General features: G+C 32.3%; 3 protein-coding genes across 4 annotated transcripts; 2 read left to right on the top strand and 1 right to left on the bottom strand.

The window, feature by feature from the left end:
* Positions 1-171: 171 nt before the first annotated feature.
* On the top strand, positions 172-1,889 carry LOC107416944 (tryptophan decarboxylase TDC2). The gene has a single exon (XM_048471320.2). It carries the CDS (start codon positions 286-288, stop codon positions 1,798-1,800), a length of 1,515 nt encoding a protein of 504 aa, XP_048327277.2. The 5' UTR covers positions 172-285; the 3' UTR covers positions 1,801-1,889.
* Positions 1,890-7,308: 5,419 nt separating this feature from the next.
* Positions 7,309-10,359, bottom strand: LOC107416955 (cytochrome b6-f complex iron-sulfur subunit, chloroplastic). The gene is made up of 5 exons (XM_016025505.4): positions 10,194-10,359; positions 9,799-10,031; positions 8,128-8,245; positions 7,790-7,972; positions 7,309-7,643 (listed from the first exon to the last, which is right to left on the bottom strand). Exons 1-5 carry the CDS (start codon positions 10,236-10,238, stop codon positions 7,536-7,538), a joined length of 687 nt encoding a protein of 228 aa, XP_015880991.3. The 5' UTR covers positions 10,239-10,359; the 3' UTR covers positions 7,309-7,535.
* A 7,702-nt stretch (positions 10,360-18,061) lies between these two features.
* On the top strand, positions 18,062-20,335 carry LOC107416957 (putative cyclin-D6-1). 2 transcript variants are annotated; one of them, XM_048471295.2, is made up of 6 exons: positions 18,062-18,545; positions 18,700-18,780; positions 18,934-19,029; positions 19,136-19,337; positions 19,472-19,605; positions 19,756-20,335. In XM_048471295.2, exons 1-6 carry the CDS (start codon positions 18,372-18,374, stop codon positions 20,011-20,013), a joined length of 945 nt encoding a protein of 314 aa, XP_048327252.1. In that variant the 5' UTR covers positions 18,062-18,371; the 3' UTR covers positions 20,014-20,335. The 2 variants fall into 2 exon arrangements, with proteins under 2 accessions (XP_048327252.1, XP_048327253.1); XM_048471296.2 differs by having other exon boundaries at positions 18,067-18,545; positions 19,475-19,605.
* The last annotated feature ends 1,745 nt before the right edge of the window (positions 20,336-22,080 follow it).

Here is a 22,080-nt window from a genome sequence, read left to right as displayed (position 1 = left end):
TTATCTACTTCGGTGAAATTTAGTCTGAAACAGTAATCAAACGCAATTTCCTTTTGATAAAAAGTTCCAAACCGCCAAAACAACGCATCATAAATACACCACCATGACCTTTCCAAATTTTTTTTCTCTCCCCATTCCCACCATCCCCCACCCTTCCTATAAAATGCACCCTTTTACACATCAACCAACGATCATCATCACCATCACCATCACCATCACCGCTACCTCTCCTTTTCCTGAAAACATAACCTATTTTATCTGTTCTTCTATCCAGCATTAATTCAAATGGGTAGCCTAGATTTGAACTACGATGACGAGTCTTTCTCATCTCGCCGCCAGTTCAAACCCTTAGACCCCGAAGAATTCCGCAAACAAGCCCATCAAATGGTCGACTTCATTGTTGATTACTACCAAAAAATAGAATCCTACCCAGTTCTCAGCCAAGTCCAACCTGGATATCTCCGTACCCGCATCCCACAAACCGCACCGTATAGTCCCGAATCATTGGAAACCATTTTCACCGACATTGCCAGTGATATAATCCCTGGGATGACTCACTGGTTAAGCCCAAACTTTTTCGCATTCTTTCCTGCCACCGTCAGCACAGCTGCTTTTCTTGGAGAAATGCTGTCTACTTGTTTTAACTCGGTGGGATTCAATTGGCTGGCTTCTCCGGCAGCCACCGAGCTCGAGATGGTCGTCATGGACTGGCTTGCTAACATGCTCAAACTTCCCAAATCTTTCATGTTTTCGGGCACCGGAGGTGGTGTCATCCAGAGCACCACCAGCGAATCTGTCCTCGTCACGCTCATTGCCGCCAGAGACCGTGCTCTCGATAAAATTGGAGCCGAGAACATGAAGAAGCTCGTCGTCTACGGCTCCGACCAAACCCATTCCATGTTTGTCAAGGCCTCCAAGCTAGCCGGTATACACCCTTCCAACATAAGGTCCATCCCCACAAACCTCCATAACGAGTTTTCATTATGCCCGGCTGTACTCCGTAATGTTGTGGAAGCTGACGTGGCAGAGGGATTGGTCCCACTCTATCTCTGTGCCACCGTGGGAACCACTTCCACCACAGCCATCGACCCCGTGCAGCCACTTGCCGAAGTGGCAAACGATCACGGCATGTGGATTCACGTGGATGCGGCTTACGCTGGAAGCGCTTGTATCTGTCCCGAGTTCAGGCACTACTTGAACGGGGTCGAGCGGGTTGACTCACTGAGTCTAAGCCCGCATAAGTGGCTGCTCAGTTACTTGGATTGTTGCTGTTTGTGGGTGAAGCGGCCGGGTATTTTGGTCAAAGCGCTGAGCACAAATCCGGAGTATTTGAGAAACAAACCCAGCGACTCAGACGCAGTGGTGGATTTCAAAGACTGGCAAGTGGGTACGGGTCGGAAATTCAAGTCGCTCAGACTGTGGATGGTACTGAGGAGCTGCGGCATTGCGAACCTTCAGAACCACATTCGGTCGGATATCCGAATGGCCAAAATGTTCGAGAGGTTGGTGAAATTGGACCCCAGGTTCGAGATCGTGACTCCCAGACGGTTTGCGTTGGTTTGTTTTCGATTAAACCCGTTTCCATCAAGCAATGCCGAACGCACGGAGTTAATGAATAGGAAACTACTGGAATGGATAAACTCGAGCGGTCAGATTTATGTCTCGCACACAATAGTTGGTGGGGTTTATATGTTGAGGTTTGCAATTGGAGCCACGCTTACTGAAGAGCGTCACGTGGTTGCGGCGTGGACGTTGATCAGGAATGGAGCTGAAGAATTGCTCAAGGGACTTGTTATATAATATATTCAATGCATGGGTTTGGAATAACAAGGAAACAAAATGTATGTATCTGAATTTGATTGGAATAGATATTTATGATTATTATGGAACCATACAATTTTATCAAACGCCAATGATGATATAACCGATTACGTGATAATGATATTTTAAATTAACAGAAAAAATTAAAAAAAATTATGATACACACGTATATTAAAAATAAAAAAAAAAGAGAATTCCAAAAAAAAAAAATTTATCTGGCAAGGCATGTTGAAATCAACTTTCAAAATTAATGTCTATTTTCTTAAATATAATAATAATAATAATAATTAATAGATTTTGAAAATTCTATGTAATTGAATAAAAATATATATATATATATATATATTTATATATACAGAGTAGGAGGAATTCTTCATTAATCATCTTTATAGCTGTAGGATATGCAATTTATAAGTTAAATATTGTGTGTGTGTGTGTGTACATATATATTATGCATATGGGTCCGTCTGTGATTAGGGATGTCAACAGGGCGGGACGGGATCGGTTTTTAAAATCCCGTCTCTGTCCCCGTGGGAAATTTTACATCCCATCCCCGCGATTTTCCCCGTTTCTTTAGGTGCGGAGCGGGATTGGGGATTTTGCGAGACGGGGACGGGGCGGGACGGTTTTCACCATTTTGTTTTTTAATTAATATTTTTTTTAGAAATTTATATAAAAAAATTATTTTATGATTAAAATATAAAAAAAATGACTACAATGCAATAAAAATATAATAAAAAACATCAAGAAACAAATTTACAATTATAATAAAATATATCAAGGAACAAATTTACAATTATAATAAAATACATATTTTAAAAAATAAATGAAAAGAAAAGAAGAAAATAATTTTACATAAATAAAATTTTGTAAAAAAATAATAATAATAAATATATATATATATATATCGGGACGGATTCGGGACGAGGTTATTATTCCCCGTTCCCGATCTGTCCCCAACTCTTTTTTTAAGCATTTGCTCCGAATCGGTCCCGCATTTTCAAATTTTCAAAAAAAAACCACCCCATTAAAAGCGGTGCACCACATATATCGGACCGTGCGGATCAAATTGTCATCCCTATATGCGATGAAGTTCAGCCTACAAAACAATAAAGAAACTTATCATTTTCGACCCCATTCCGTCCTTACAAGTACAAAATTTATGACATTTACCAAAAAAAAAAAAAAAAAAGGTACAAAATTTATGACAAGGGTCAGGTTGTCCAAGAATAATTAATATAAAAAATTTGAAAACAAATCAAACATGACCCTATAAAGAAATAAAGAATATTTGACCCAAAAAAAGAAACAGATAAATTAGAATAAGTACGCAGAACAAAATAATAATTAATCTGGATTTGTCCAAACCAAATGCATCTGGATGCAATGCCAGTAACTAGAGTCTCTATTCCATTCCTTATTTGTTGACAATGTTTGACAACAAATAAATTAATATTAATGGCTGTTTGACAATGTTTATATTTTTAGGTTTTATTTTCCGATTGATAGGCAAAGCATTTATTGGAAAATAAGAAGGTTTTTCAAATCGAATTTAATTTTAGGATTATTATCATTGTAAATTTCTAAACTACATTTCCTAAGTTTTTTTTTTCAAAAATCAATCCCTAAACTCGAATTCAATCATCGTCGTTCATCATTTTCTTTATTTACATCATATTTGGCCTATTAAAGACATGCTTATCACACATGAGGGCATTTAAGAAGGCATTCATGATCTTTTCACATCCATCCACCACCCTCTTACGTCTTTGTCTCAAAAGAAATCGAAATCAAGGAATTTCATTTCTAAATTAGGGAGTGAAATCGTATTAGGCCAGGTTTAAAGAAGGACGACTAGGTTATGCATAAAGGAAGGATGGCTGGGTTCATCTCGTCTTGGGCTGTGTTTCTACTACAAAGGATGTCTGGAAATGCTTGAGTTGTATAAGTGGGTTTCTCAACATTAGATTTTTCATAAGCAACATAGGCAGAAAGGATAATGAGAAGAAAATCTGTATATCGTAAATTCTCTACCCTTATCTATGGAATAAAAAATAGTAACATATAGCTTTATAGTTAGGGTTTTAAAATTGGTGTTGGTGAAAATGACATCTCTAGGTCCATTTTTTAACGTTTAGGATTTTTATTAAAAACGACATCTCTAGGTCCATTTTTTAACGTTTAGGATTTTTATTAGAAAATATAAATTCTCTGCATTGAAATTCATAATATCAATAAATTAATTAATGGCTGTTTGTTTGTTAATGCCCAATTTTTAGATGACAAACCCAATAATCCTACATGCTTGATTAAGCTTTTGAAATACCATTTAAAGCAGAGTATGGACCCAATCTGCCTTTGGATTCATAAATGAAAATGATATAGCAGACACAAGATAAAAAAAGAAAAGTCTCATTTGTTAATGCCACATTAAACAAGCCCATTTGGGGGGTGTTCTTGTGTTAACAATGTGGAATAAACAAGTAGTAGACTTTGGGTAGCATCTTATTTGGATCACCATTTACCCAATAGCAAATGCGTCCTCGAAGCCCAAGTTCAGAATTCAACCCATATTCATGTCTTGCTTGAGATAAGCCCAAACCCAAGTCGGATGAGTTTTTTGTTTTTTTGTTTTTATTTTCAAAGTAAAGCTCAGCAGACGTTCATTAATTAGAAACAGTTGCAGTACACATAAGACTCCATAATAGAAGACAGCCACAATGGTCTGATGAGTTTAAAACCATCTAAACGCTTGTTATACGCGTCTCATCCTTTTTTATTTATTTATTTTTATAGAACTATGACAGCTTATTGTTTTATTTTAGAATCTATAATTTGTACTATAGATTCAATTATATAGGATTTTCAAGATTTGGAAAAACGAAGGTCTATTTTGACAAGTGATATCAATTTATTTATTTATTTTTATCTATTTATTATTTATAAATTGATCATTGAGTTGAAATATTCAAATGTTGAATATTATTGTTTTTATTTTTTTTATTTTTATTTTATTATTATTTTTTTTTTCATTTGTGATTTTTACTTCTATTTTTTTAATAACTTTGACCCCCTTACCCTCATTGGCGTTGGTGTGAAGACTTCAAAAGAAGATCCAAGAGGAAGAATGAAAAGTTGCTATGAAACGGCATCAAGAGGGTTGCAGCATTGCAACAACCAGTAGACATTCCAGACAGAGGCTACCGTGCTGCGACAAGGGAGGGCCAGTGCTAGGGCGCTAGCCAAGAAGTGCTGCAGCGCCGGCACTGTTGCAATGTGTGTTTTTTTTTTTAATCGAAAGCAGAGCATTGTGGCGCCCAGTGCATGGGGGCTGCTGTTCTACGGCAAACTTTTGATGGGTTTTTGATTTTTGTCAATTTGTCCTTCTTTTAATGAGTTTTATTGTTGGATATCATCTGGTTTATTGTATTTTTGCCAAGTCAACTTTGTTAGTTCGCTTTGTTAGCTCTTGTTATAAGTCTATTGTGACTAACTGAGATCAGCTTGTCAGTTGTAACCAATACTGTAATAACAGTGATATAATATTGTCTCTGCTTCAGAAAGAAGCAAAGGGAACTTTCTGGAGAAACATTTTCTCTCTCTTTTAAAACTTTCTCCAACTTTCTTTCTTCTTTTCTTTGAATTTATCATGCCATCAGAGCCAAGATTGCAAGGTCCAGGGACGTTTAACATGGCAGATGAAGTTACATCAACATTGTCAGATCATCATGGAAAGCTTTTCTCTGATCAGATCTTTGATTCAGTTATTATCGTCTCACCATTTTCGAGTACAGTTCTGAAGCTGGATGATGAAAATTTTCTCATTAGAAAATTATAGATCTTGCCAATTCTACGTCGTCACAAGCTTGACAAATTTGTTCTATGCCAAGAACCAGAATGTTTGCGTGAATTTGTTGCTGCTGACAAAGAGGTTGCTAAGAATACAATGGTTCTATATACTGTTGACTAGCAGATCTATATTCTTCAAGATTTGTTTCTTCAAGGTTGGTTGATTTCTACCATCACTGTTAGTGAATTAAGTGATCTAGTTGGTTTTCACACTTCTCGTCGAAGTTGGACTACTATTAAAGAAATTTATGCACCTCAATCTGAGGTTCCCGTGTCGCAATTGCGAAATCAACTTCAAACAATGAAGAAAGGCAACATGAAAATCATTGAATTTTGTAAGAAAATGAAGAAGATTGCTTTTTGTTTCAGAAAAGGATCTTATGATGTGTATTCTCACTGGTTTGGGACGTGAGTATGAGACCGTGTTTGTTAATTTCACTAGTCGTCCTCCTTTGCCCAGTTTACGGGAGATAAAGAATTATCAATCTATGATTGAACAAAACAATATTACCGCTATATTCAATTCAGCAAATCTTGCCTTCAGCAAATCCTGCCTTCGCTCTTAATAGCCAAGTTCAACTGAATAATAGCTCTAATTCTAAATCTAATGCTATGTCCTCAAATTTAACAAGAATTTTCCCAAATTCTCAAATTAATTCTCAACCTAATTTTACTGAGAATTATTCTAACAATGTTGGTTATGAGTGAGGATATAATGAGAATTTTCAAGGAAGATTTTTTAGTAAAGGACGTGGTAGAGGCAGATTTGGCAGATCTCAGAGGCCCCAGTGTCAGATTTATGGCTATATAGGTCATACTTCAAATGGTTGCTATTATAGCTCTAGCAGTGCTGTTTTTCATAATCATAATTCAGGATTTTAGACTTCTTTTCCTTCAAATTCTATGCATTTTGGCTTAAACCATGTTTCTTCTAGTGGTATGTCAGCTTTAACTTACTCGATTTTCATATGCTGCTTTTCCTGGTCCCTATTTGTTTGGTAGTATCTCTCAAGGACATTTTTCTAGTGTAAGTCCTTTCTCTTTTGTCTTGAATGATTCAAATCTTTCTTCTCAAGGCAACATTGGAGGTGTTTCATCTTTTGGAATTGGTAAATCTGGTTTGCCCTCTTCTTTATCGATGCTTCCAAGTTACGTAAAATTTTTCTTCTCCTGCTAGAGCATCTTCGACTAATAGTTTTGGTCATTTGAGTCTACCTCATAATGGTTTCTTGGACAACTTCAATGGTCAAGCATCTGCTAATTTTGTAGCTACGACTATTCTTATTAGTGACCCTAGTTGGTATCTTGATGGTGGTCCACTAATCATGTGGTAGCTAACGGTGATAATCTACTTCAACAGACTGAGTACAATGGCAACGATAAGCTTTTGGTTTGAAATGGGTAAGGTTTATCTTCTCTTTTATTTTTCTGTTGTTTTGTGTGTGCTTTGATTTTGTTTCATTATTTTCTCCTTGCCATCATTCCCAAAATCCTGAAGAAACTGAGAGGGGATCCTAACTTTTTCTAACAATTGGGACTTGTTCCTCCCCTGTGCACCACAGATAACATTGCGAAACCATTTGTAAAACGGACATTAAAATTTTACTTAGAAACCCAGATACAGAGTGATCAGAAGAATGAAAACGAAAATGTCATGTAAACTTTGTAGCAAATCATAAAACAGTCCAAACGAACTGGTCATGGACGTTTATAACATCTCCACATTTATCTATATGCATAAAACTTGTATATGAGGAATGAAAAATATATACAAAAGCAAAAAAGCAAAATCCTACCTAATTAATTAGCAGTAGTTATCATCAGTCTAGTATAATCGACTAATTCTTTCAAGTATGGAGAGGGTTTTAAGCCCACCATGGAGCATCGCCAGTTCTGAAATCTGTTTCAACCCATGGAACAAACACCACCTTCCCAGTATCTATATCTACATCAGCATGAGCCAATGCCAGAGACTGTTCCAATTAAAATCAAATCAAATTATTTATTATTAAAATCAATTAAGAGCATGGACTATAATTAAAGAAGCAAAAAAAGAGTGTGATGATCAAATTGTTAATATGTATTGCCATCATTAATTTGATGATTAATGAATGCTTACCAAAGGTGCAGGTCCTCTAACAACTCTTCCTTGTTCATTGTATTGAGATCCATGACAGGGGCAGATGAACTTGTTCTCGGCTGCATTCCAGGGCACAACACACCCAAGATGTGTGCATACTGCATTAATTCCATATGTTGCTAAAGTTTTGTCTTTTTCCACTACAAGGTATGTTGGATCACCCTGTGATTCAATATTCCAACAAATTTAATTAATTTCCCAATTAATTATCTTTTGTTAAAGTTACAAATAACAATAATAATAATAATAAGTCACAGTTAATTAATTAATATTTAATACTGTTCTCAACATGGATGAAGGTGATAAACTAGTAGTACCTTGAGTCCTTGGGTGAGAGTACGATCCCCAGGGCCGTGCGTCTTGAGCCATTCATCTGCAATTACATCATTTCCAAAGGCGTCCTTGGCAATGGTACCCCCACCAGCACCTCCGGACCTGCGTTTCAACTATACACATATATAGCTTAACGGGAACAACTTATATCCTGAATCCCAAATACAATCGATTGTTTTGCAATAGTTATATAAATTGATTGTTAATTTGCTCTGTGCTCAGTAAGAAATAGAGTGAAAATCAACAGCTCAATCATCAAATCAACAATCCAAAATGTAAAACCAACTTGTTATAGTTGAATCAGAAAACACTAAATCTCTTTTATCAAGCTGAATATGTTCATGCCCCATGTGCAAGATTTGATATGGTTAAGGGTATATCAGTGTGAATTTCCTCAAAATTAAGCAATTTTAACTTTACCTAAATATGTATTATGTAACACTTTGGGACACATGTAAATCTTACAAATTAAGATTAATTGCACTTTAATACTTTTGATTTATAAAGTTTTGCACTTTAAATATTCAACTTTTAAAAGTAACGATTTAAATCGATAATTTTTTAATTTGATATATAAAGTTTTACACTTTAAATATTCAACTTTTAAAAGTAACGAATTACATTGATAATTTTTTAATTTGATACAAATTGATTTAGGGGGATGTATTCAATTTAGAATTTGAAAGATTTTAAAAGTCTTTTAAAGTTTTGAGGTATTCGATTTAGATTTTAAAGGAGTCCATACAAATCTAATGATATTCAATTCAGATTTTGATGGATTTTATAAAAGTCCATTAAAATCTAGATGTATTCAATTAGGATTTTATAGAATTCTTTTAAAATCTGGTGGTATTCAAAAAGTCATTGATTTTAAAAAATGATGGATTTTAATGGATTTGAAAGGATTTTAACAGGGAAATTGTGAAGAAAATTGTCAATATGAAATCCACCTTTAAATCCAAAGATTTCATGGGATTCTTACAAAATCTTTATGGAGTCTGTAGAATTCCATAACAATCCATCAAATTCTTTAAAGTCTATAATTCATTTTAACTCCATCAAACTCTAAATTGAATACATCCCTCTTAATTTCAATTTGATCAAACAAATTGATAAAAGCTCTGTTCATGAAGTTATTGCAGAGTCTATGAAAAAGTGTTACTCAAGCATAAGAAAACAACTACGTAGACAAAAGTATTATTAATTTGTTTAGCCAAATTAAGAATTAAACCAATTTGCAATAAATTAAAAAAATTAAAAGTTTAAAACATTACTTTGAAAGTTAAAAGCCCTAAACTACAAAACCACGATTAACCCTATAAATTATGATCCTGAGGTCACGATAAGATTAATTATTAACTTACAGCCCACCAGAAGCCCAACGTATGAGTAATAACACACACAAGAAAGTCCAACATATGAATGAGATAACACACAATCTTTAATACCAAATTAGTGTTCTGTTCTTATATATTTATTTATTTATTTATATTTTAGTCTTTCAATGTTTGTTTGGGATAGAATAAGGTACCGAACACAATATTTCGCTATTGATTTCCTTAAGTTGGATAAAAACCCATAGCTCGCAGTCAAATTACAGATATAAAAAAAGAAAAAAAAAAAAGAAGAATATAAATTTATTTTGAGTCACTTACCCGGGAGGTACAAAGAAAGAAGCATAGGGAACCACCATTCCAGCAGTAGGAAGTGAGAGAGTGCCCAGCAGAATCAGATTCAAGAGCTGCCTCTTACCCATGTCCGGTACTCTATCATCCGCCGGAGCAGTCGTTGCCTGGCACGAGATTCTCATTCCCTTTCCCTTTCTCTTTCCATTCCCTGCCAACCTCGGCTTCATCACAAGAGCTTTTTCACTCTTCCACGAGCACAACTGAAAATTCATCATCAATGGAAAAAAAAAAAAAAAAAACATGCACACTGAATATTCACTGACCTCCTAAAATTATGAAATTGAATTTGTATTTACAAAAATATTAAATATATGGATTGAGATTTTTTTTGTTTTTTTTAAAAAAGAAAATCAATTAATTACCTGCAAAGGGATGCTAGGAGAGAGAGTAGCGGACGACGAAGCCATCTTCGCTGCTATGCAATGCGATGCGATGCGATTCTCGAAAGAATGTGAAATTTTGATTGGAACTACCGTTTCTGTTACCTGATAAGGTGCACATTTGTCCCGATATGATACGACATGACCAAGTGTTAACCATCCAGGCCTTTCTCCAATATTTAAAAAAAAATATATATATATATATATAAATATAATAATAGTGGGCTTTACGTTAGTGAACGCAATTGGATAGGCCCAAATACAGATATAAAGGCCAATATATATATATATATTATAGTGGGCTTTACCTTAGTGAATGCAATTGGATAGGCCCAAATACAGATATAAAGGCCGATATTGTCTCTTCTCAATGTTGGGCTAACTCCAATTGGATAGCACTGATAATACCCAATTCATTCTTTTAATTGTTTGAAAAAAAAAAAAAAAAAAAAAGAACAATTCAATCTTGTAAAATGAAAAAATAATTTACTGCCCTCCTAAGAAGTTTTCCATATACCTGAGAGTTGTATGCTTTTCTTCATGAAAGATTATAATTGTGTCAAATATTTTATATTTTCTTATATTCGTTCTTATAAAAATAAATATAAATAAGTAATTAGAATTGTTTGTCTTCTTTCTTCTACTAACTAAATACTAGTTAAAAAAAGGTTAAAGTTTGAAATGCTCAAGGAAGTTCATTACTCAAGGGAGTGAACTTGTAAAAATTTGATTTTTCAAAATTTAAATTAAGATTTAAAGAGAAAAGGGGGGAAAAAAGAAAGGTGATTTGACATAGGCTAGTGATAGGAGATATTGAATAATCAAGATGATCAATTAATTATTATCTGAATCTGATTAGATTAGAGTAAAGCTGATTTCTCACAATTATTGATCTAAACTTCCAAAAGAGTTGAAGTCTAATCTCAAACACTTTTGAATCAAAAGCCCTGAATTCATAAGTACTTATTGTTCTGCTTTACCTTTTACGTATGGCATTCCCTTTGGTCTTTTCCTTCAGTAGAAATAATGAAAAGTCAGAATCAAACCCAGGTCCAGGCCCCAGGTCCAGACACCCAATTATTCCATGTCCAAAATACAAGACTTTAATTAATAAGACATTACTAGTCTAGTATCCTCAAATCCAAGTCACTAATTCCATGCATATTATAAGAAGTCAACTGGCTATACACACATACATAAATATATATGTATAAAGTTACAGCAGAGAATTGCAGTAAAAAGAAAAATGAGATGGGGGAGTAGCAGATGGTTGGCAGCTACTCTGGCAAAGCCTTCCAAAGAACATAAATAATTGGTTTTTGTCCCAAACATAATAGAAGGCCAACTTTGGTTGTCTTAAAAAAAAAAAACTGGCCCTCCACTCTCACCCTTTTCCTACATATTTGCAAAACTCAAAACAAAATAATGATGGTGTTATCTGCATGGTGGTGTGGCGTGAAACACGCATTCATCATGTGACACTACATCTTTTGTCGCTCCGTCTCTTCATTCCTTGCCTTCACACATTATCATTCCTTCTTCCAAGCGTGCAATTTCTCATGTTTCTTTCACTCTTAATAAAGGTTTTACATATAACAATTATATAAATGATGATGTGGTATAACAAATTGCTCAAAATTGATTTAAATATTCGCAATTATTTTGTAGAATTTATATATTTTATTTTAAATGTTGTATGTACAATAAAATGTATGGTTATTTGATATTTATTAAAAATTACATTAATAATATGACATAATGATTACATGTAATTCTCTTTTATTCACTCTATAGTCTATACTTCAGTTACATAAATAACATAATATAATGGTTGCATGTAACACTATTCTATTCGCTCTACCTCTTCCATTTTTTTTCTTATAAAACTGTTAATTTGAAAAAAAGATACCTTGCAAATATAGTTTTATTACCCACAAAGACAGAGAGAGAGAGAGAGAGAGAGTAGACGAGGAAAAGTAAAAGAAGCTACTAGTCTTCTATAGGAGAGAGAATGGTTTCTTTGGTTTTCTTTAGGCTTTCTCGTGCTCCAATGTAGAGAAAGAGAATCAAGTTATCGTCAAAGAAGAAGCCACCCAACAAGGAAAGTAAATTAAAGAGAAAATTATTAAAAAAAAAAAAATGTTACCCATGTCAATGATTGAAATGAGGGGTACGAGATGGAGCAAGCCCGAAGCAGCACCAAAAAACAAATAAAATTTTACATTTCGAAGGGATACAAACACTTTGAGAAAGTTAATTGGCTTCTTCTGGTATCCCCATCTTTTTGTCTCTCCTTAACATTTAGTACTACTCTCCTACTTTCTTAACTTATATTCAAAGTGCTGGTTTTTGATTTTTATTACTATTTTTCTTATGGTTAAAACGTTTACTGACCAAACATGTAGAATCCTATGAAAAAAATTTTAATTAATGAGTTTGGGAATAAATAATACTGACTGTTAAAAGCTTCGAGACAAGTGAAAATTAAGTCTCTCTGTGCTAAGTATTTTGTTAGTTTTGTAAAGTATTAATTAATTTCCAACATGTCGATATTATAAGAACCAAACTTTTGCTCTCTCTACATGTTTGGTAAGTGATTATTTGTCTTATGGTTAAAGGAATTGACTCACCAAACATGTAGAATCCTATGAAAATTTTGATTACTGGGTTTGGGAATTAATAATATTGACTGTTAAATGCTTTGAGACATGTGAAAATGAAGTCTCTCTAAGCTCATTAATTTGTAAGTATTTGTAAAGTATTTAATGGCCATCATGTCCATATTATAAGAACCAAAATTCTGCTCTAGCATATTTTATGACTTTACAACTGTATTTGTACGATTGGCTTGGGTTGAATTCGATTGGATTATTGGCTTGGGTTGAATTCGATTGGATTATTGTTCTTTTCTCCCTTCTATTGGGTAAAAACTAAAGAACACTGCTGATATATCCATATCTTCATCCTTTCGGTTGGTGGCCCTATTGGGTAAAAAGGTAGGAAAGTAAAATAATCAATTCCCAACATGTTATTATTAGTCAATGTTAACTACTCATTATTTTTTAATAATTAGTGGAGAACCATTGTTTTAATTAAAGACATAAACTGAGGAGGAAATTATAATTATGTTCAAAATGGAATAATTTTTTTTCACTACCAAAAGATGAGGGAGATGATTTCAAAATTTTATTATATGCTAAAGTAAATGGAATATTAATTTACTTGTACTGGTTAGGGAAGTAGAACTGTAGAAGCAAAGGTTTAGCCCCCCACGTTTTTTTTTTTTTTTTTTTGGTGAAAGAACATTTAACCCATTTTGAATGTTCTGCCAACCAATTAAATTCAAAGGTGGAGTTCGTAACAGTAATTTCATTAATAACTTTTTCTTTTTCCCTCAAAATATCATTAATAACTAGCATATAAAATCGATTTCCCTAGCATAAAAGTGAACCTTTCATATACGTTTAGTTGTTTGATGGTCAAACTTTTTTTTGGCCCCCCAAAGCGACGTTTTATTTTATTATTGTTCTTTTTTACATTTTGGTTTTATTTTATTATATATATGTATATATATATATATATTTATATTCAGTTTTAAATAAGATTTATTTTATTTTATTAAATTAAAATTCATTTTGATGATCATTAGATTATATTCATATTTAAAATTTAAAAAATATTAAAATATAAATTTAATGATATATTAAAATTTTATTTAAAAAATAATTATTAATTAAATAAATAATTCTGTCAAAACACAATAATTAATAAATATAATTTTAAATTTTAACTTTTAATATAATTCAAAAACTAAAAAAGTAAAATTTTATATCAATTCTCATATTAAAAATCTTATTTATTTAAACCTGCTATATACTTCTTAAGCTTTTTAAGATAAGGAATTTAAAGTCCAGCTTTATCCAATAAAATACAATAAAAATCCAAAATAATTACTGATTTTATGCATGTCTTGTCGATTATTAATGGACAGCCTATATATAATACAAATATACTGTGTGAAGTATCACCCAAAAATAAAAATAAAAAAATGCATACTGTGTGAAGACAAATTAGGATTTACACTTGCTTATTGGTACCTAATCTATGAACATATAGCACATGTCAATAACATATTCCTAAGTTTACTTTTCTTTTAAAAACTTTCTATTAGTTATAAATATTCTTTTGTTTCAGTTTATGCATCTTTGACTTTGTGATTGCCCAAAGTTCGCTCACACATTTAATTAACAATCCTTCAATTTTGTTTGGTAGACAGTGAGAGCTACGCCTTATTGAATTTTGTTGTATAACCATAGAACTTAGGACTGCTTGACCATTTCTTTTATTTTTTTTTCTCTAATAACTTTCACTTAGAAAGTAGATAAAAGGAACTGCTCCATGTGGGTTTCAGTATACTAAAGCCATAGGTCAAAGTATCAACTGGATTGGTGGCTAATTTCAAAAGTAGGTGCGCTTGGGAAATATGGGGATGCCTTTTTCACTTAACAAAGACCAGTCATATATTTAAGTCCAAAATGAAAATAAAAAATAAAAAAGACCAGTCATATATGAATGCTTGGCTTTTAGAGTTTAGTCCTGTCTTGTGTTCCCATTAACTTTTGGTTGGCAAATGCACAATGATGGAGTAGCCAAAAAAGAAGAAAAAAGAAAGGACAAAGGATTAGGGTACATACATTACTACTATATAGGGAATAAAACCCTATTAGTTAGAAATTCAATTCAAAATACATTTTTTTGGGTAGTTACAAATACATTTTAGCTACAATTAATTTTAGTGACTATAACTTACAATAATTATTTTTTGATCATCAATAAGGGAATTCAAACTCACTCTTATACATAAGAAAAGTGTAGACTTTTCCACTTGGTATCTGCCTCGACGGAAGTACATTAATTTGGTAGTGGAACATTAATTAATTGGTTATATTTATATATCAAAGGCATCGGTCAAAGATGATTTAGCATTTTATCCACCACAAAAACAAAAACAAAAAAAAGAGAGAGGAAAAAGAAGATGATTTAGTACGTCAATTTACAAAAACAAATCATGTGTCTTAGAAGTTAAAGTGCAAGTACTACAATAATATGCGAAAAGGTTAAATTAAAAAAATAAAAAAAAATTGGTACTATAAGATTATGTGTGTACGCATTGATGACTTCATGGATGTGTGTAATGACAAATGTTGACACATACCAAACTCAAATTATCCCATAAAAAATTCGTGCAAAAACGATAAATCCACTCAATAGATGTTCTTTTTTCGGATATTAATTTTGGGATAAAAACTTACCTACAATTGTACCCTGCTGTAACAAAGGTTATCACTGCAATGCTGAACATGAAGACTTTACAGCAGTGCAAATACTGAAGCCCTTTCCATGTTTACACATATTTTGGTATCATTTAATTGTACATGTAAATTATCGCAACAATTAATCCTTTGCAAAGAGTCCAATACCAAAATTTTTAGCAGAAAAAAAAAAAAAAAAAAAGAGTCCAATACCAAAATTACTGTCTACTCACATAATAGATTTTGAGTTGGAGCCCTCCACCATCCAACTATAGAAAGAAAAAAAAAAGTTAATTATATTTTGGTATTTTTGATTTGTAAAGTTTTGTGATTTAAATTTTTAATTTTTAAATTTATTACATATTGTTCTTTTTTTTAATTTTGATCAAATAAATTGATAAGAGTTTTATTTATAAATTTGCAATAAGGTTTGTGAAGAGAGAGAAAAAGGGATTTGATCAATTAAATAAAAACAAAATTGTTATTAATTTGTTTGATTAAAAATTAAAATTTTAAGAGCATCTTTAATAATACTTTTTATGTTAAAAAAACAACATCTTTATAACAAAGAGCATATCAATAATCTTATAAAATAAAAGAGTTTTATTTTTTATTTAACTCCAGTAATATTTTTTTATCACACTCTTTAACTCTTCATTTCGATAAATAATTAATATTCACTTTTTTTTCTTTTCTTTTTTTCATCAATGTCTTTTCTCTTTCTATATATATATATATATATATATATGAAATCAAATAAATTGTATTCATTGTGCCTAGAAAAATATTGGTTTAACAAATGCATGCCTTAAATATAAAAGAATGAGTTTAACTTTCTAAGTACAATTAACCAAAAGAAAAAATTACAGGATTTTTAGCATTCTCACTCTTTCTTTTTATTTTTCCTTTCTCTTTTTCATTTTTTCTTTGTTCCTTTTAATAACTAGTTGCATTAGCATATGACAATCTACATCAATGTTCTTTGGAAAATATACCAAAAATAAGCGAGCTTGTATTTTATCTAACACTAATTCTAGATAAATTAACGTGTAGCAAAATTAGCACATTGTTGCCTTTTTAGCAAATAGAAAAGTTATATGGCATTTCCCCCCAAATCCACATTGACTTCATATAAATAGAAATCCCATATATTCTTTTTCCCTATAAATTAAAGTTGTGTGCATATATAAGTAGTTATGTATTGTCCAATTGCTAATGTTCATTGTTCTAGTTGTAAGAAAGTGATCAGTCTCTCATTCAATACAAAGAACACATATCCAAGCTGTCACTCCCTGCCACAAAAGTCTGAATTTCAAAGCCTTTAGAGCTATTAAATTGTGAGAGAATGGCAAAGTAGAACTTACAAGACTGTTCATTACCCCCCCAAAAAAAAAAAAAAAACTTAAACGACTTTTTACTTGGAGTAGTTGCTTGGTTTGGTGTGGGAAGGGGCATTATTTCAAACTTGTCCTTGTCCTTGTAGTTCTCAGATAGTTTTTATGTTTGAGCGTTTCATGGTTGCTTGGAGTCCCACTTGCTTCTTTCCTACTCTCTCTACCTGTCTATTTATTTATTTATTTGTGTGTGTGTGTGTGTGTGTGTGTGTGTGTGTGTGTGTGTGTGTTAGTGGATATGTTTAGAAGGAAAATTATTTTAGTCTTTCCCATCTATGTTTTATGTTTAATATGCATATATAAAAATGGTTGGGCTACTCTTTAAGATTTCAGCATCCACATTGAATTGTAGATTTATATGGCAGTACATAATAGCTCTCATTCTATACTTTCTCAGTACTTCCATTTCTTTTCTGTTGGGAAATGAATCTCTTGCACAGTGAAGTGGGTGCAAAACTTGAGGTTTTTGTAAAAAGAAATTAAGAAAAAATAAAAAAAGAGATTCTTATTGTTATTACTGTTACATTTAAAAAAAAAAAATCAAAGTGACTGTTGCTAAACTGATATGTGAATTGCAATAGCTAACTTCATTTCCTATGATTAAATCCACATTTTGAATTATTAATTAAATCGTATAATTTAATTATCTAATAGGTACATATATATATATATATATATATATATTTAAACTTCCTTTCTAGATTAATCTCATTTATGGGAAAGCAATTATTAATATTTCTTTTTATCATCAGTATAATCATTTTTTACTCACTATATCTTTAATCAATGGCTTTCTAATTACAAATGTAAATAACTCTCCAACTGAAAAAGAAAAAATTGTTATTGAAACCAAATTAACAAAATTAAAGAGGAATTTAATGGAAACCAAACCAGATTAGCAAAACGATGAGTTTTGCAAAAACATAATTATTGGTCAATGAAACAAACGTGTATTCTTTAGACTCAAAGCAAATAGTCAAACTTAAAGAGAGACAAAATAATAATAATAATAATAATAAAAGAACGTATCTAAGCCCAGTCTTTTTGGTCAATAACCAATCTCCTCCTGATGTACTTTTAGACCCCATGTAGCCTCGATCCATCTGATCATCACCTCTTTCACTTCCGAATTTTCCTTCCCAATGAGCGAGAAAGCTTAGCATCAGATGTCAATGCAAAACACTATAAGAAAGAGAAAGAGAGAGAGAGAGAGAGAGAGAGAGAGAGCTGCAAAGGAGTGAAGTTCAAGTCTCCTCCACAGCTTTTCTTTTCTTTAAACGAAAATCAGCAAAACGCTCGGTTTTTTAATTTGTGTATCTTATCTCTTATTGCTATTCCTTTTTAACAAACATAATGTTTTAGCGTGCTCTATATATCAATATCCTCCTCAACGCCCCCACTGAAAAAACCTCTCTCAGAAAAAAAAAAAGGAAAACGAACTCAGAGACTAATCCATGGACTTCGACCTTGAAAACCCACTTACAGATTTCCGTCATCACTCTGACACCTTTACTTCTCTCTTCCTAACTGAATCTGATCATATGCCTTCTCTCAATTATTTCTTAAATCTCCAAGCTGGAGATTTTGATATCACCATTAGAAGAGAAGCCATTGCTTCAATCTCACAGGTACAAAGAAAAAGAAAAAGACGAAAACAACTTTGAAAAAAGAGTCATTTTGCTGGTTCTGTTTTAGCCTTATTCCTTACAACTATCAGATATATATAATTGTTTGCTGGGTCACTGATTTTCATTTTTCCTTTTCTTTGTTTCGCTGCTTCAGTTTTCTTGTAACTTCGACCCTCTGGTATCATACCTGGCTGTGAATTATATTGATCGGTTCTTGTCCTGCCATGGAATGCCGGTAAATGAAAAAATTACATTTTTTTTTTAATTGTCTTATAATAGCAGTGACAGTGTTTCTCAAAATGCAAACCAAAATGGGTACATTTAAATTGTTTTTGGGTCCGATTTCTTTTTTGAGATCTAAAAATTGTTACACTTTGCTCTGTAACAGCAACCAAAAAAGTGGGTTCTGAATCTTCTTGCAATATCTTGTGTTTCTTTAGCTGCCAAGATGAACAAAATAGAATTCTCTCTGAATGATTTTCAGGTAATTTACATATATATATATATATATATATAATTTGTCTTTCTTTGTTTAGTTTAAACATTCATAGATTTGTAACCTTTTGTTTCTCTTTTGGTATGTATAATAGGGCGATGAGGGTATGATTTTTGACTCACAGACCATACAGAGAATGGAGGTTCTTATTTTGGGAGCCCTCAAATGGAGAATGCGTTCAATAACTCCTTTCTCGTTTGTTTCTTTCTTCATTTCTTTGTTCAAACTCGAAGACCTTCCATTGCAGCAGGCTCTCAAGGCCAGAGCCACAGAAATCATCTTTAATGCTCAAAATGGTAGATAACCCAAATAATAAAAAAAGCATAAAAATTTGATTTCTATTAAGAGCTTTCTTTTTTATTTATTTATTTGTTATCAAACAAAAAACAAATTAGTAAAACTAATTATCGTGTTAATTTGTGTTTGGTAGCAGATATTAAACTTTTGGTGTTCAAGCCATCAATTATTGCTGCCTCCGCACTTCTCTCTGCTTCTCATGAGTTGTTCCCTTTGCAGTATCCATGCTTTAGAAAAGCACTTTCCAACTGTTCATATGTAAATAAAGTAAATACTACCTCTTAGACTTTGGTCTTAGGCTTCTAGTTACTAGTGAAATTATTTGGCAGTACTTTTTAAATTTTTTTTAGCACCTTTGGCTTTTAGGAATGTCAAATATTTTGATACAATAAATTTTGTTTTTGTTTTTGTTTTCAGGAAAACATGTTTCAGTGCTACAATGTTATGCAAACCATGGTACTAGAAGGGTACGAGTTCGTGTTCGAGGTGGTATCGAGCTCGGTCACACCGGTTAATGTTTTGGACCAGCAATATTCTTGCTCAGAAAGTGGAATTACCAATGAGACTAATTCCACTACCATTCCAAGATTGAAGAGAGGTATCAAAAGGAGAAAAATCTCTGATTATTGTAACAATGATCAGACGGTCCAGATTTCACAGATTCGGCAGTGCTGATGAGACTGATTTCACAGCTTATCTCTGGTCCAATTGAGAGTGACACTATAGCCACCCCTAAACAAAAACCCCCTCAAGAAAAAATTGTAGCCCCCCCAAAAAAAAAAAAAAAGACAGAGTGATGGGTAAGAGAGGGCAAAGTTGATATCTCCATGGATCGAATCACTGTTACATGATCTTAGTACTGTTTGTCACAGTTTACTGGGTAGAAAAAGAATTGAAGGAAAGAGAGAATTTTGTTTCTTTATGTTTTTCTTTTTAAGAACCAAACAAAGACAAAACGTAACTTTGAATTGTAGGGCTGAATTCTGCAATTCACTTATGTTTTTGTGTGGTTATGTCCTCTTTTTTTTTTTTGGCAGCGGAATAAAAATAGCGAATTAGTAAATAGTAATAATTAATAAAACCACAACTTTCTTGGAAAATAAAACGGAAAGTTTCACCATTCTATGCTACTTTGTAACCTAGCCAGAAGTGCTAACACAGCGCGGGAAAAAAGAAGTATCAGATTACGGTTTTGCCCCTTTGGATTTTTTTTTTTTTTAAATATAGTATTATATATATATATATAACATATGGTATTTGTAGCGTTGCTTCAGGGATTTGCAATAAACGTGCTTGGTGGTCGAACTAGAACAGTTACCAATAAATCCAACACCAGCAAAAAGGTCTGTCCACTGTGTTTTGTTTAATAAAAATGAGGTTCGGAAGGATAATAAATTAAATTAATTTACTATGTATTAAGAATGTGATGCCATTGGTGTGAGCGGTTTGGTGGTCCCCAAGAATGAGATATCTTTATCAAAGATATATGGACCCACTTTTATGACCTCTTTTCCGGTATCAGGAAGATGATAGTTACTGTACATAGGGGAACAGGACCACTAGATGGATGTCATCCAATTTGCATCAGAGGCTGTTTACTTAGAATACCATTGGATACTAAAATCCCCATATAGGGATGCCATTCATGAATTTTCCTTTGCATTCTTAGTTATGAAATTCCTCAGTTTTTAGCTATATGTATATATATATATGATGTATGAATACATGGTATTGCAATTTGGAATATACTAAGAACTTACATGTTAATTTTTTATATGTTATATATATTGAAAGAAATTATTTTTCTTTATTTTAACATTCTAGTATTGATTGAAACATTTTCATTCACCAAAAAATACTATTGAAGTATTTAATTCTGCTACAGACAAAATTATTGACATCAATATATGTAGATTAATTATGAAGTTAATTTCTACAATAAATAATGAAAACCAGATCGGCCTGCAGTTTTGTTTATTTTAGTGCAAAGGAATAAAGTGGAGAAAGGAAGAAAAACCATAAATTGACATGTCGACAAGACGAACCCAAAAAAAAAAAATATATATATATATATATATGTATCTATTCACTCCAATTTTCTTTTCCTGTGCAATCCAAAAGCTATTATACTCGTATATGAATTAAAATTGGGACTTATCGAAGGGAGGCTGAAATCTGACAATGAAGTGGTTGGTCGTATGTCCTGTTGTCCATTAACAAATTGATTAAATAATTTTGTCTGACGTTTTACCTAAAAAAAAAGAAAAAAAGAAAGAAAGAAAGAAAACTGAGAACAATCGGGTTAATATTATGTTATTTTAATCATCCAGATGGCTGAGACGAAACTGCTTATTAGAAGTTATTTGCATTGATACGAAGGAAAAGAGGCATTAATAATACATTATCATTAAATGTAGTATATTAGGTGGGAGGAAAGAACGTAGTCAACTGGCTCCTTTTCTTCTCAAAACAATTTTGTATATGCAACTATCACGTGGATAATATTTAAAAAATAAATAAAATAAATAACTATTATGTGGATAATATTCTACCAACAAATAAATATATTAGGTGGGTAATATTGTGCAATGAATCATGTAAGAATATATGAATATACAAAGGTCTTGTTTGGAAAATATCAAAATTGAGAAGAAAAATAATTTTTGGTATTTAGTTTTTTAGAATTTAGTTTCCTGATAATTAATTTTTCTCTTAGTTTATTTGTTAAGTAATAGGAAAGTT

Source organism: Ziziphus jujuba, chromosome 4 (assembly GCF_031755915.1).
Source record: "Ziziphus jujuba cultivar Dongzao chromosome 4, ASM3175591v1".
Lineage (NCBI taxonomy): Eukaryota > Viridiplantae > Streptophyta > Magnoliopsida > Rosales > Rhamnaceae > Ziziphus > Ziziphus jujuba.
This window is presented reverse-complemented; position numbering and strand designations above follow the sequence as displayed.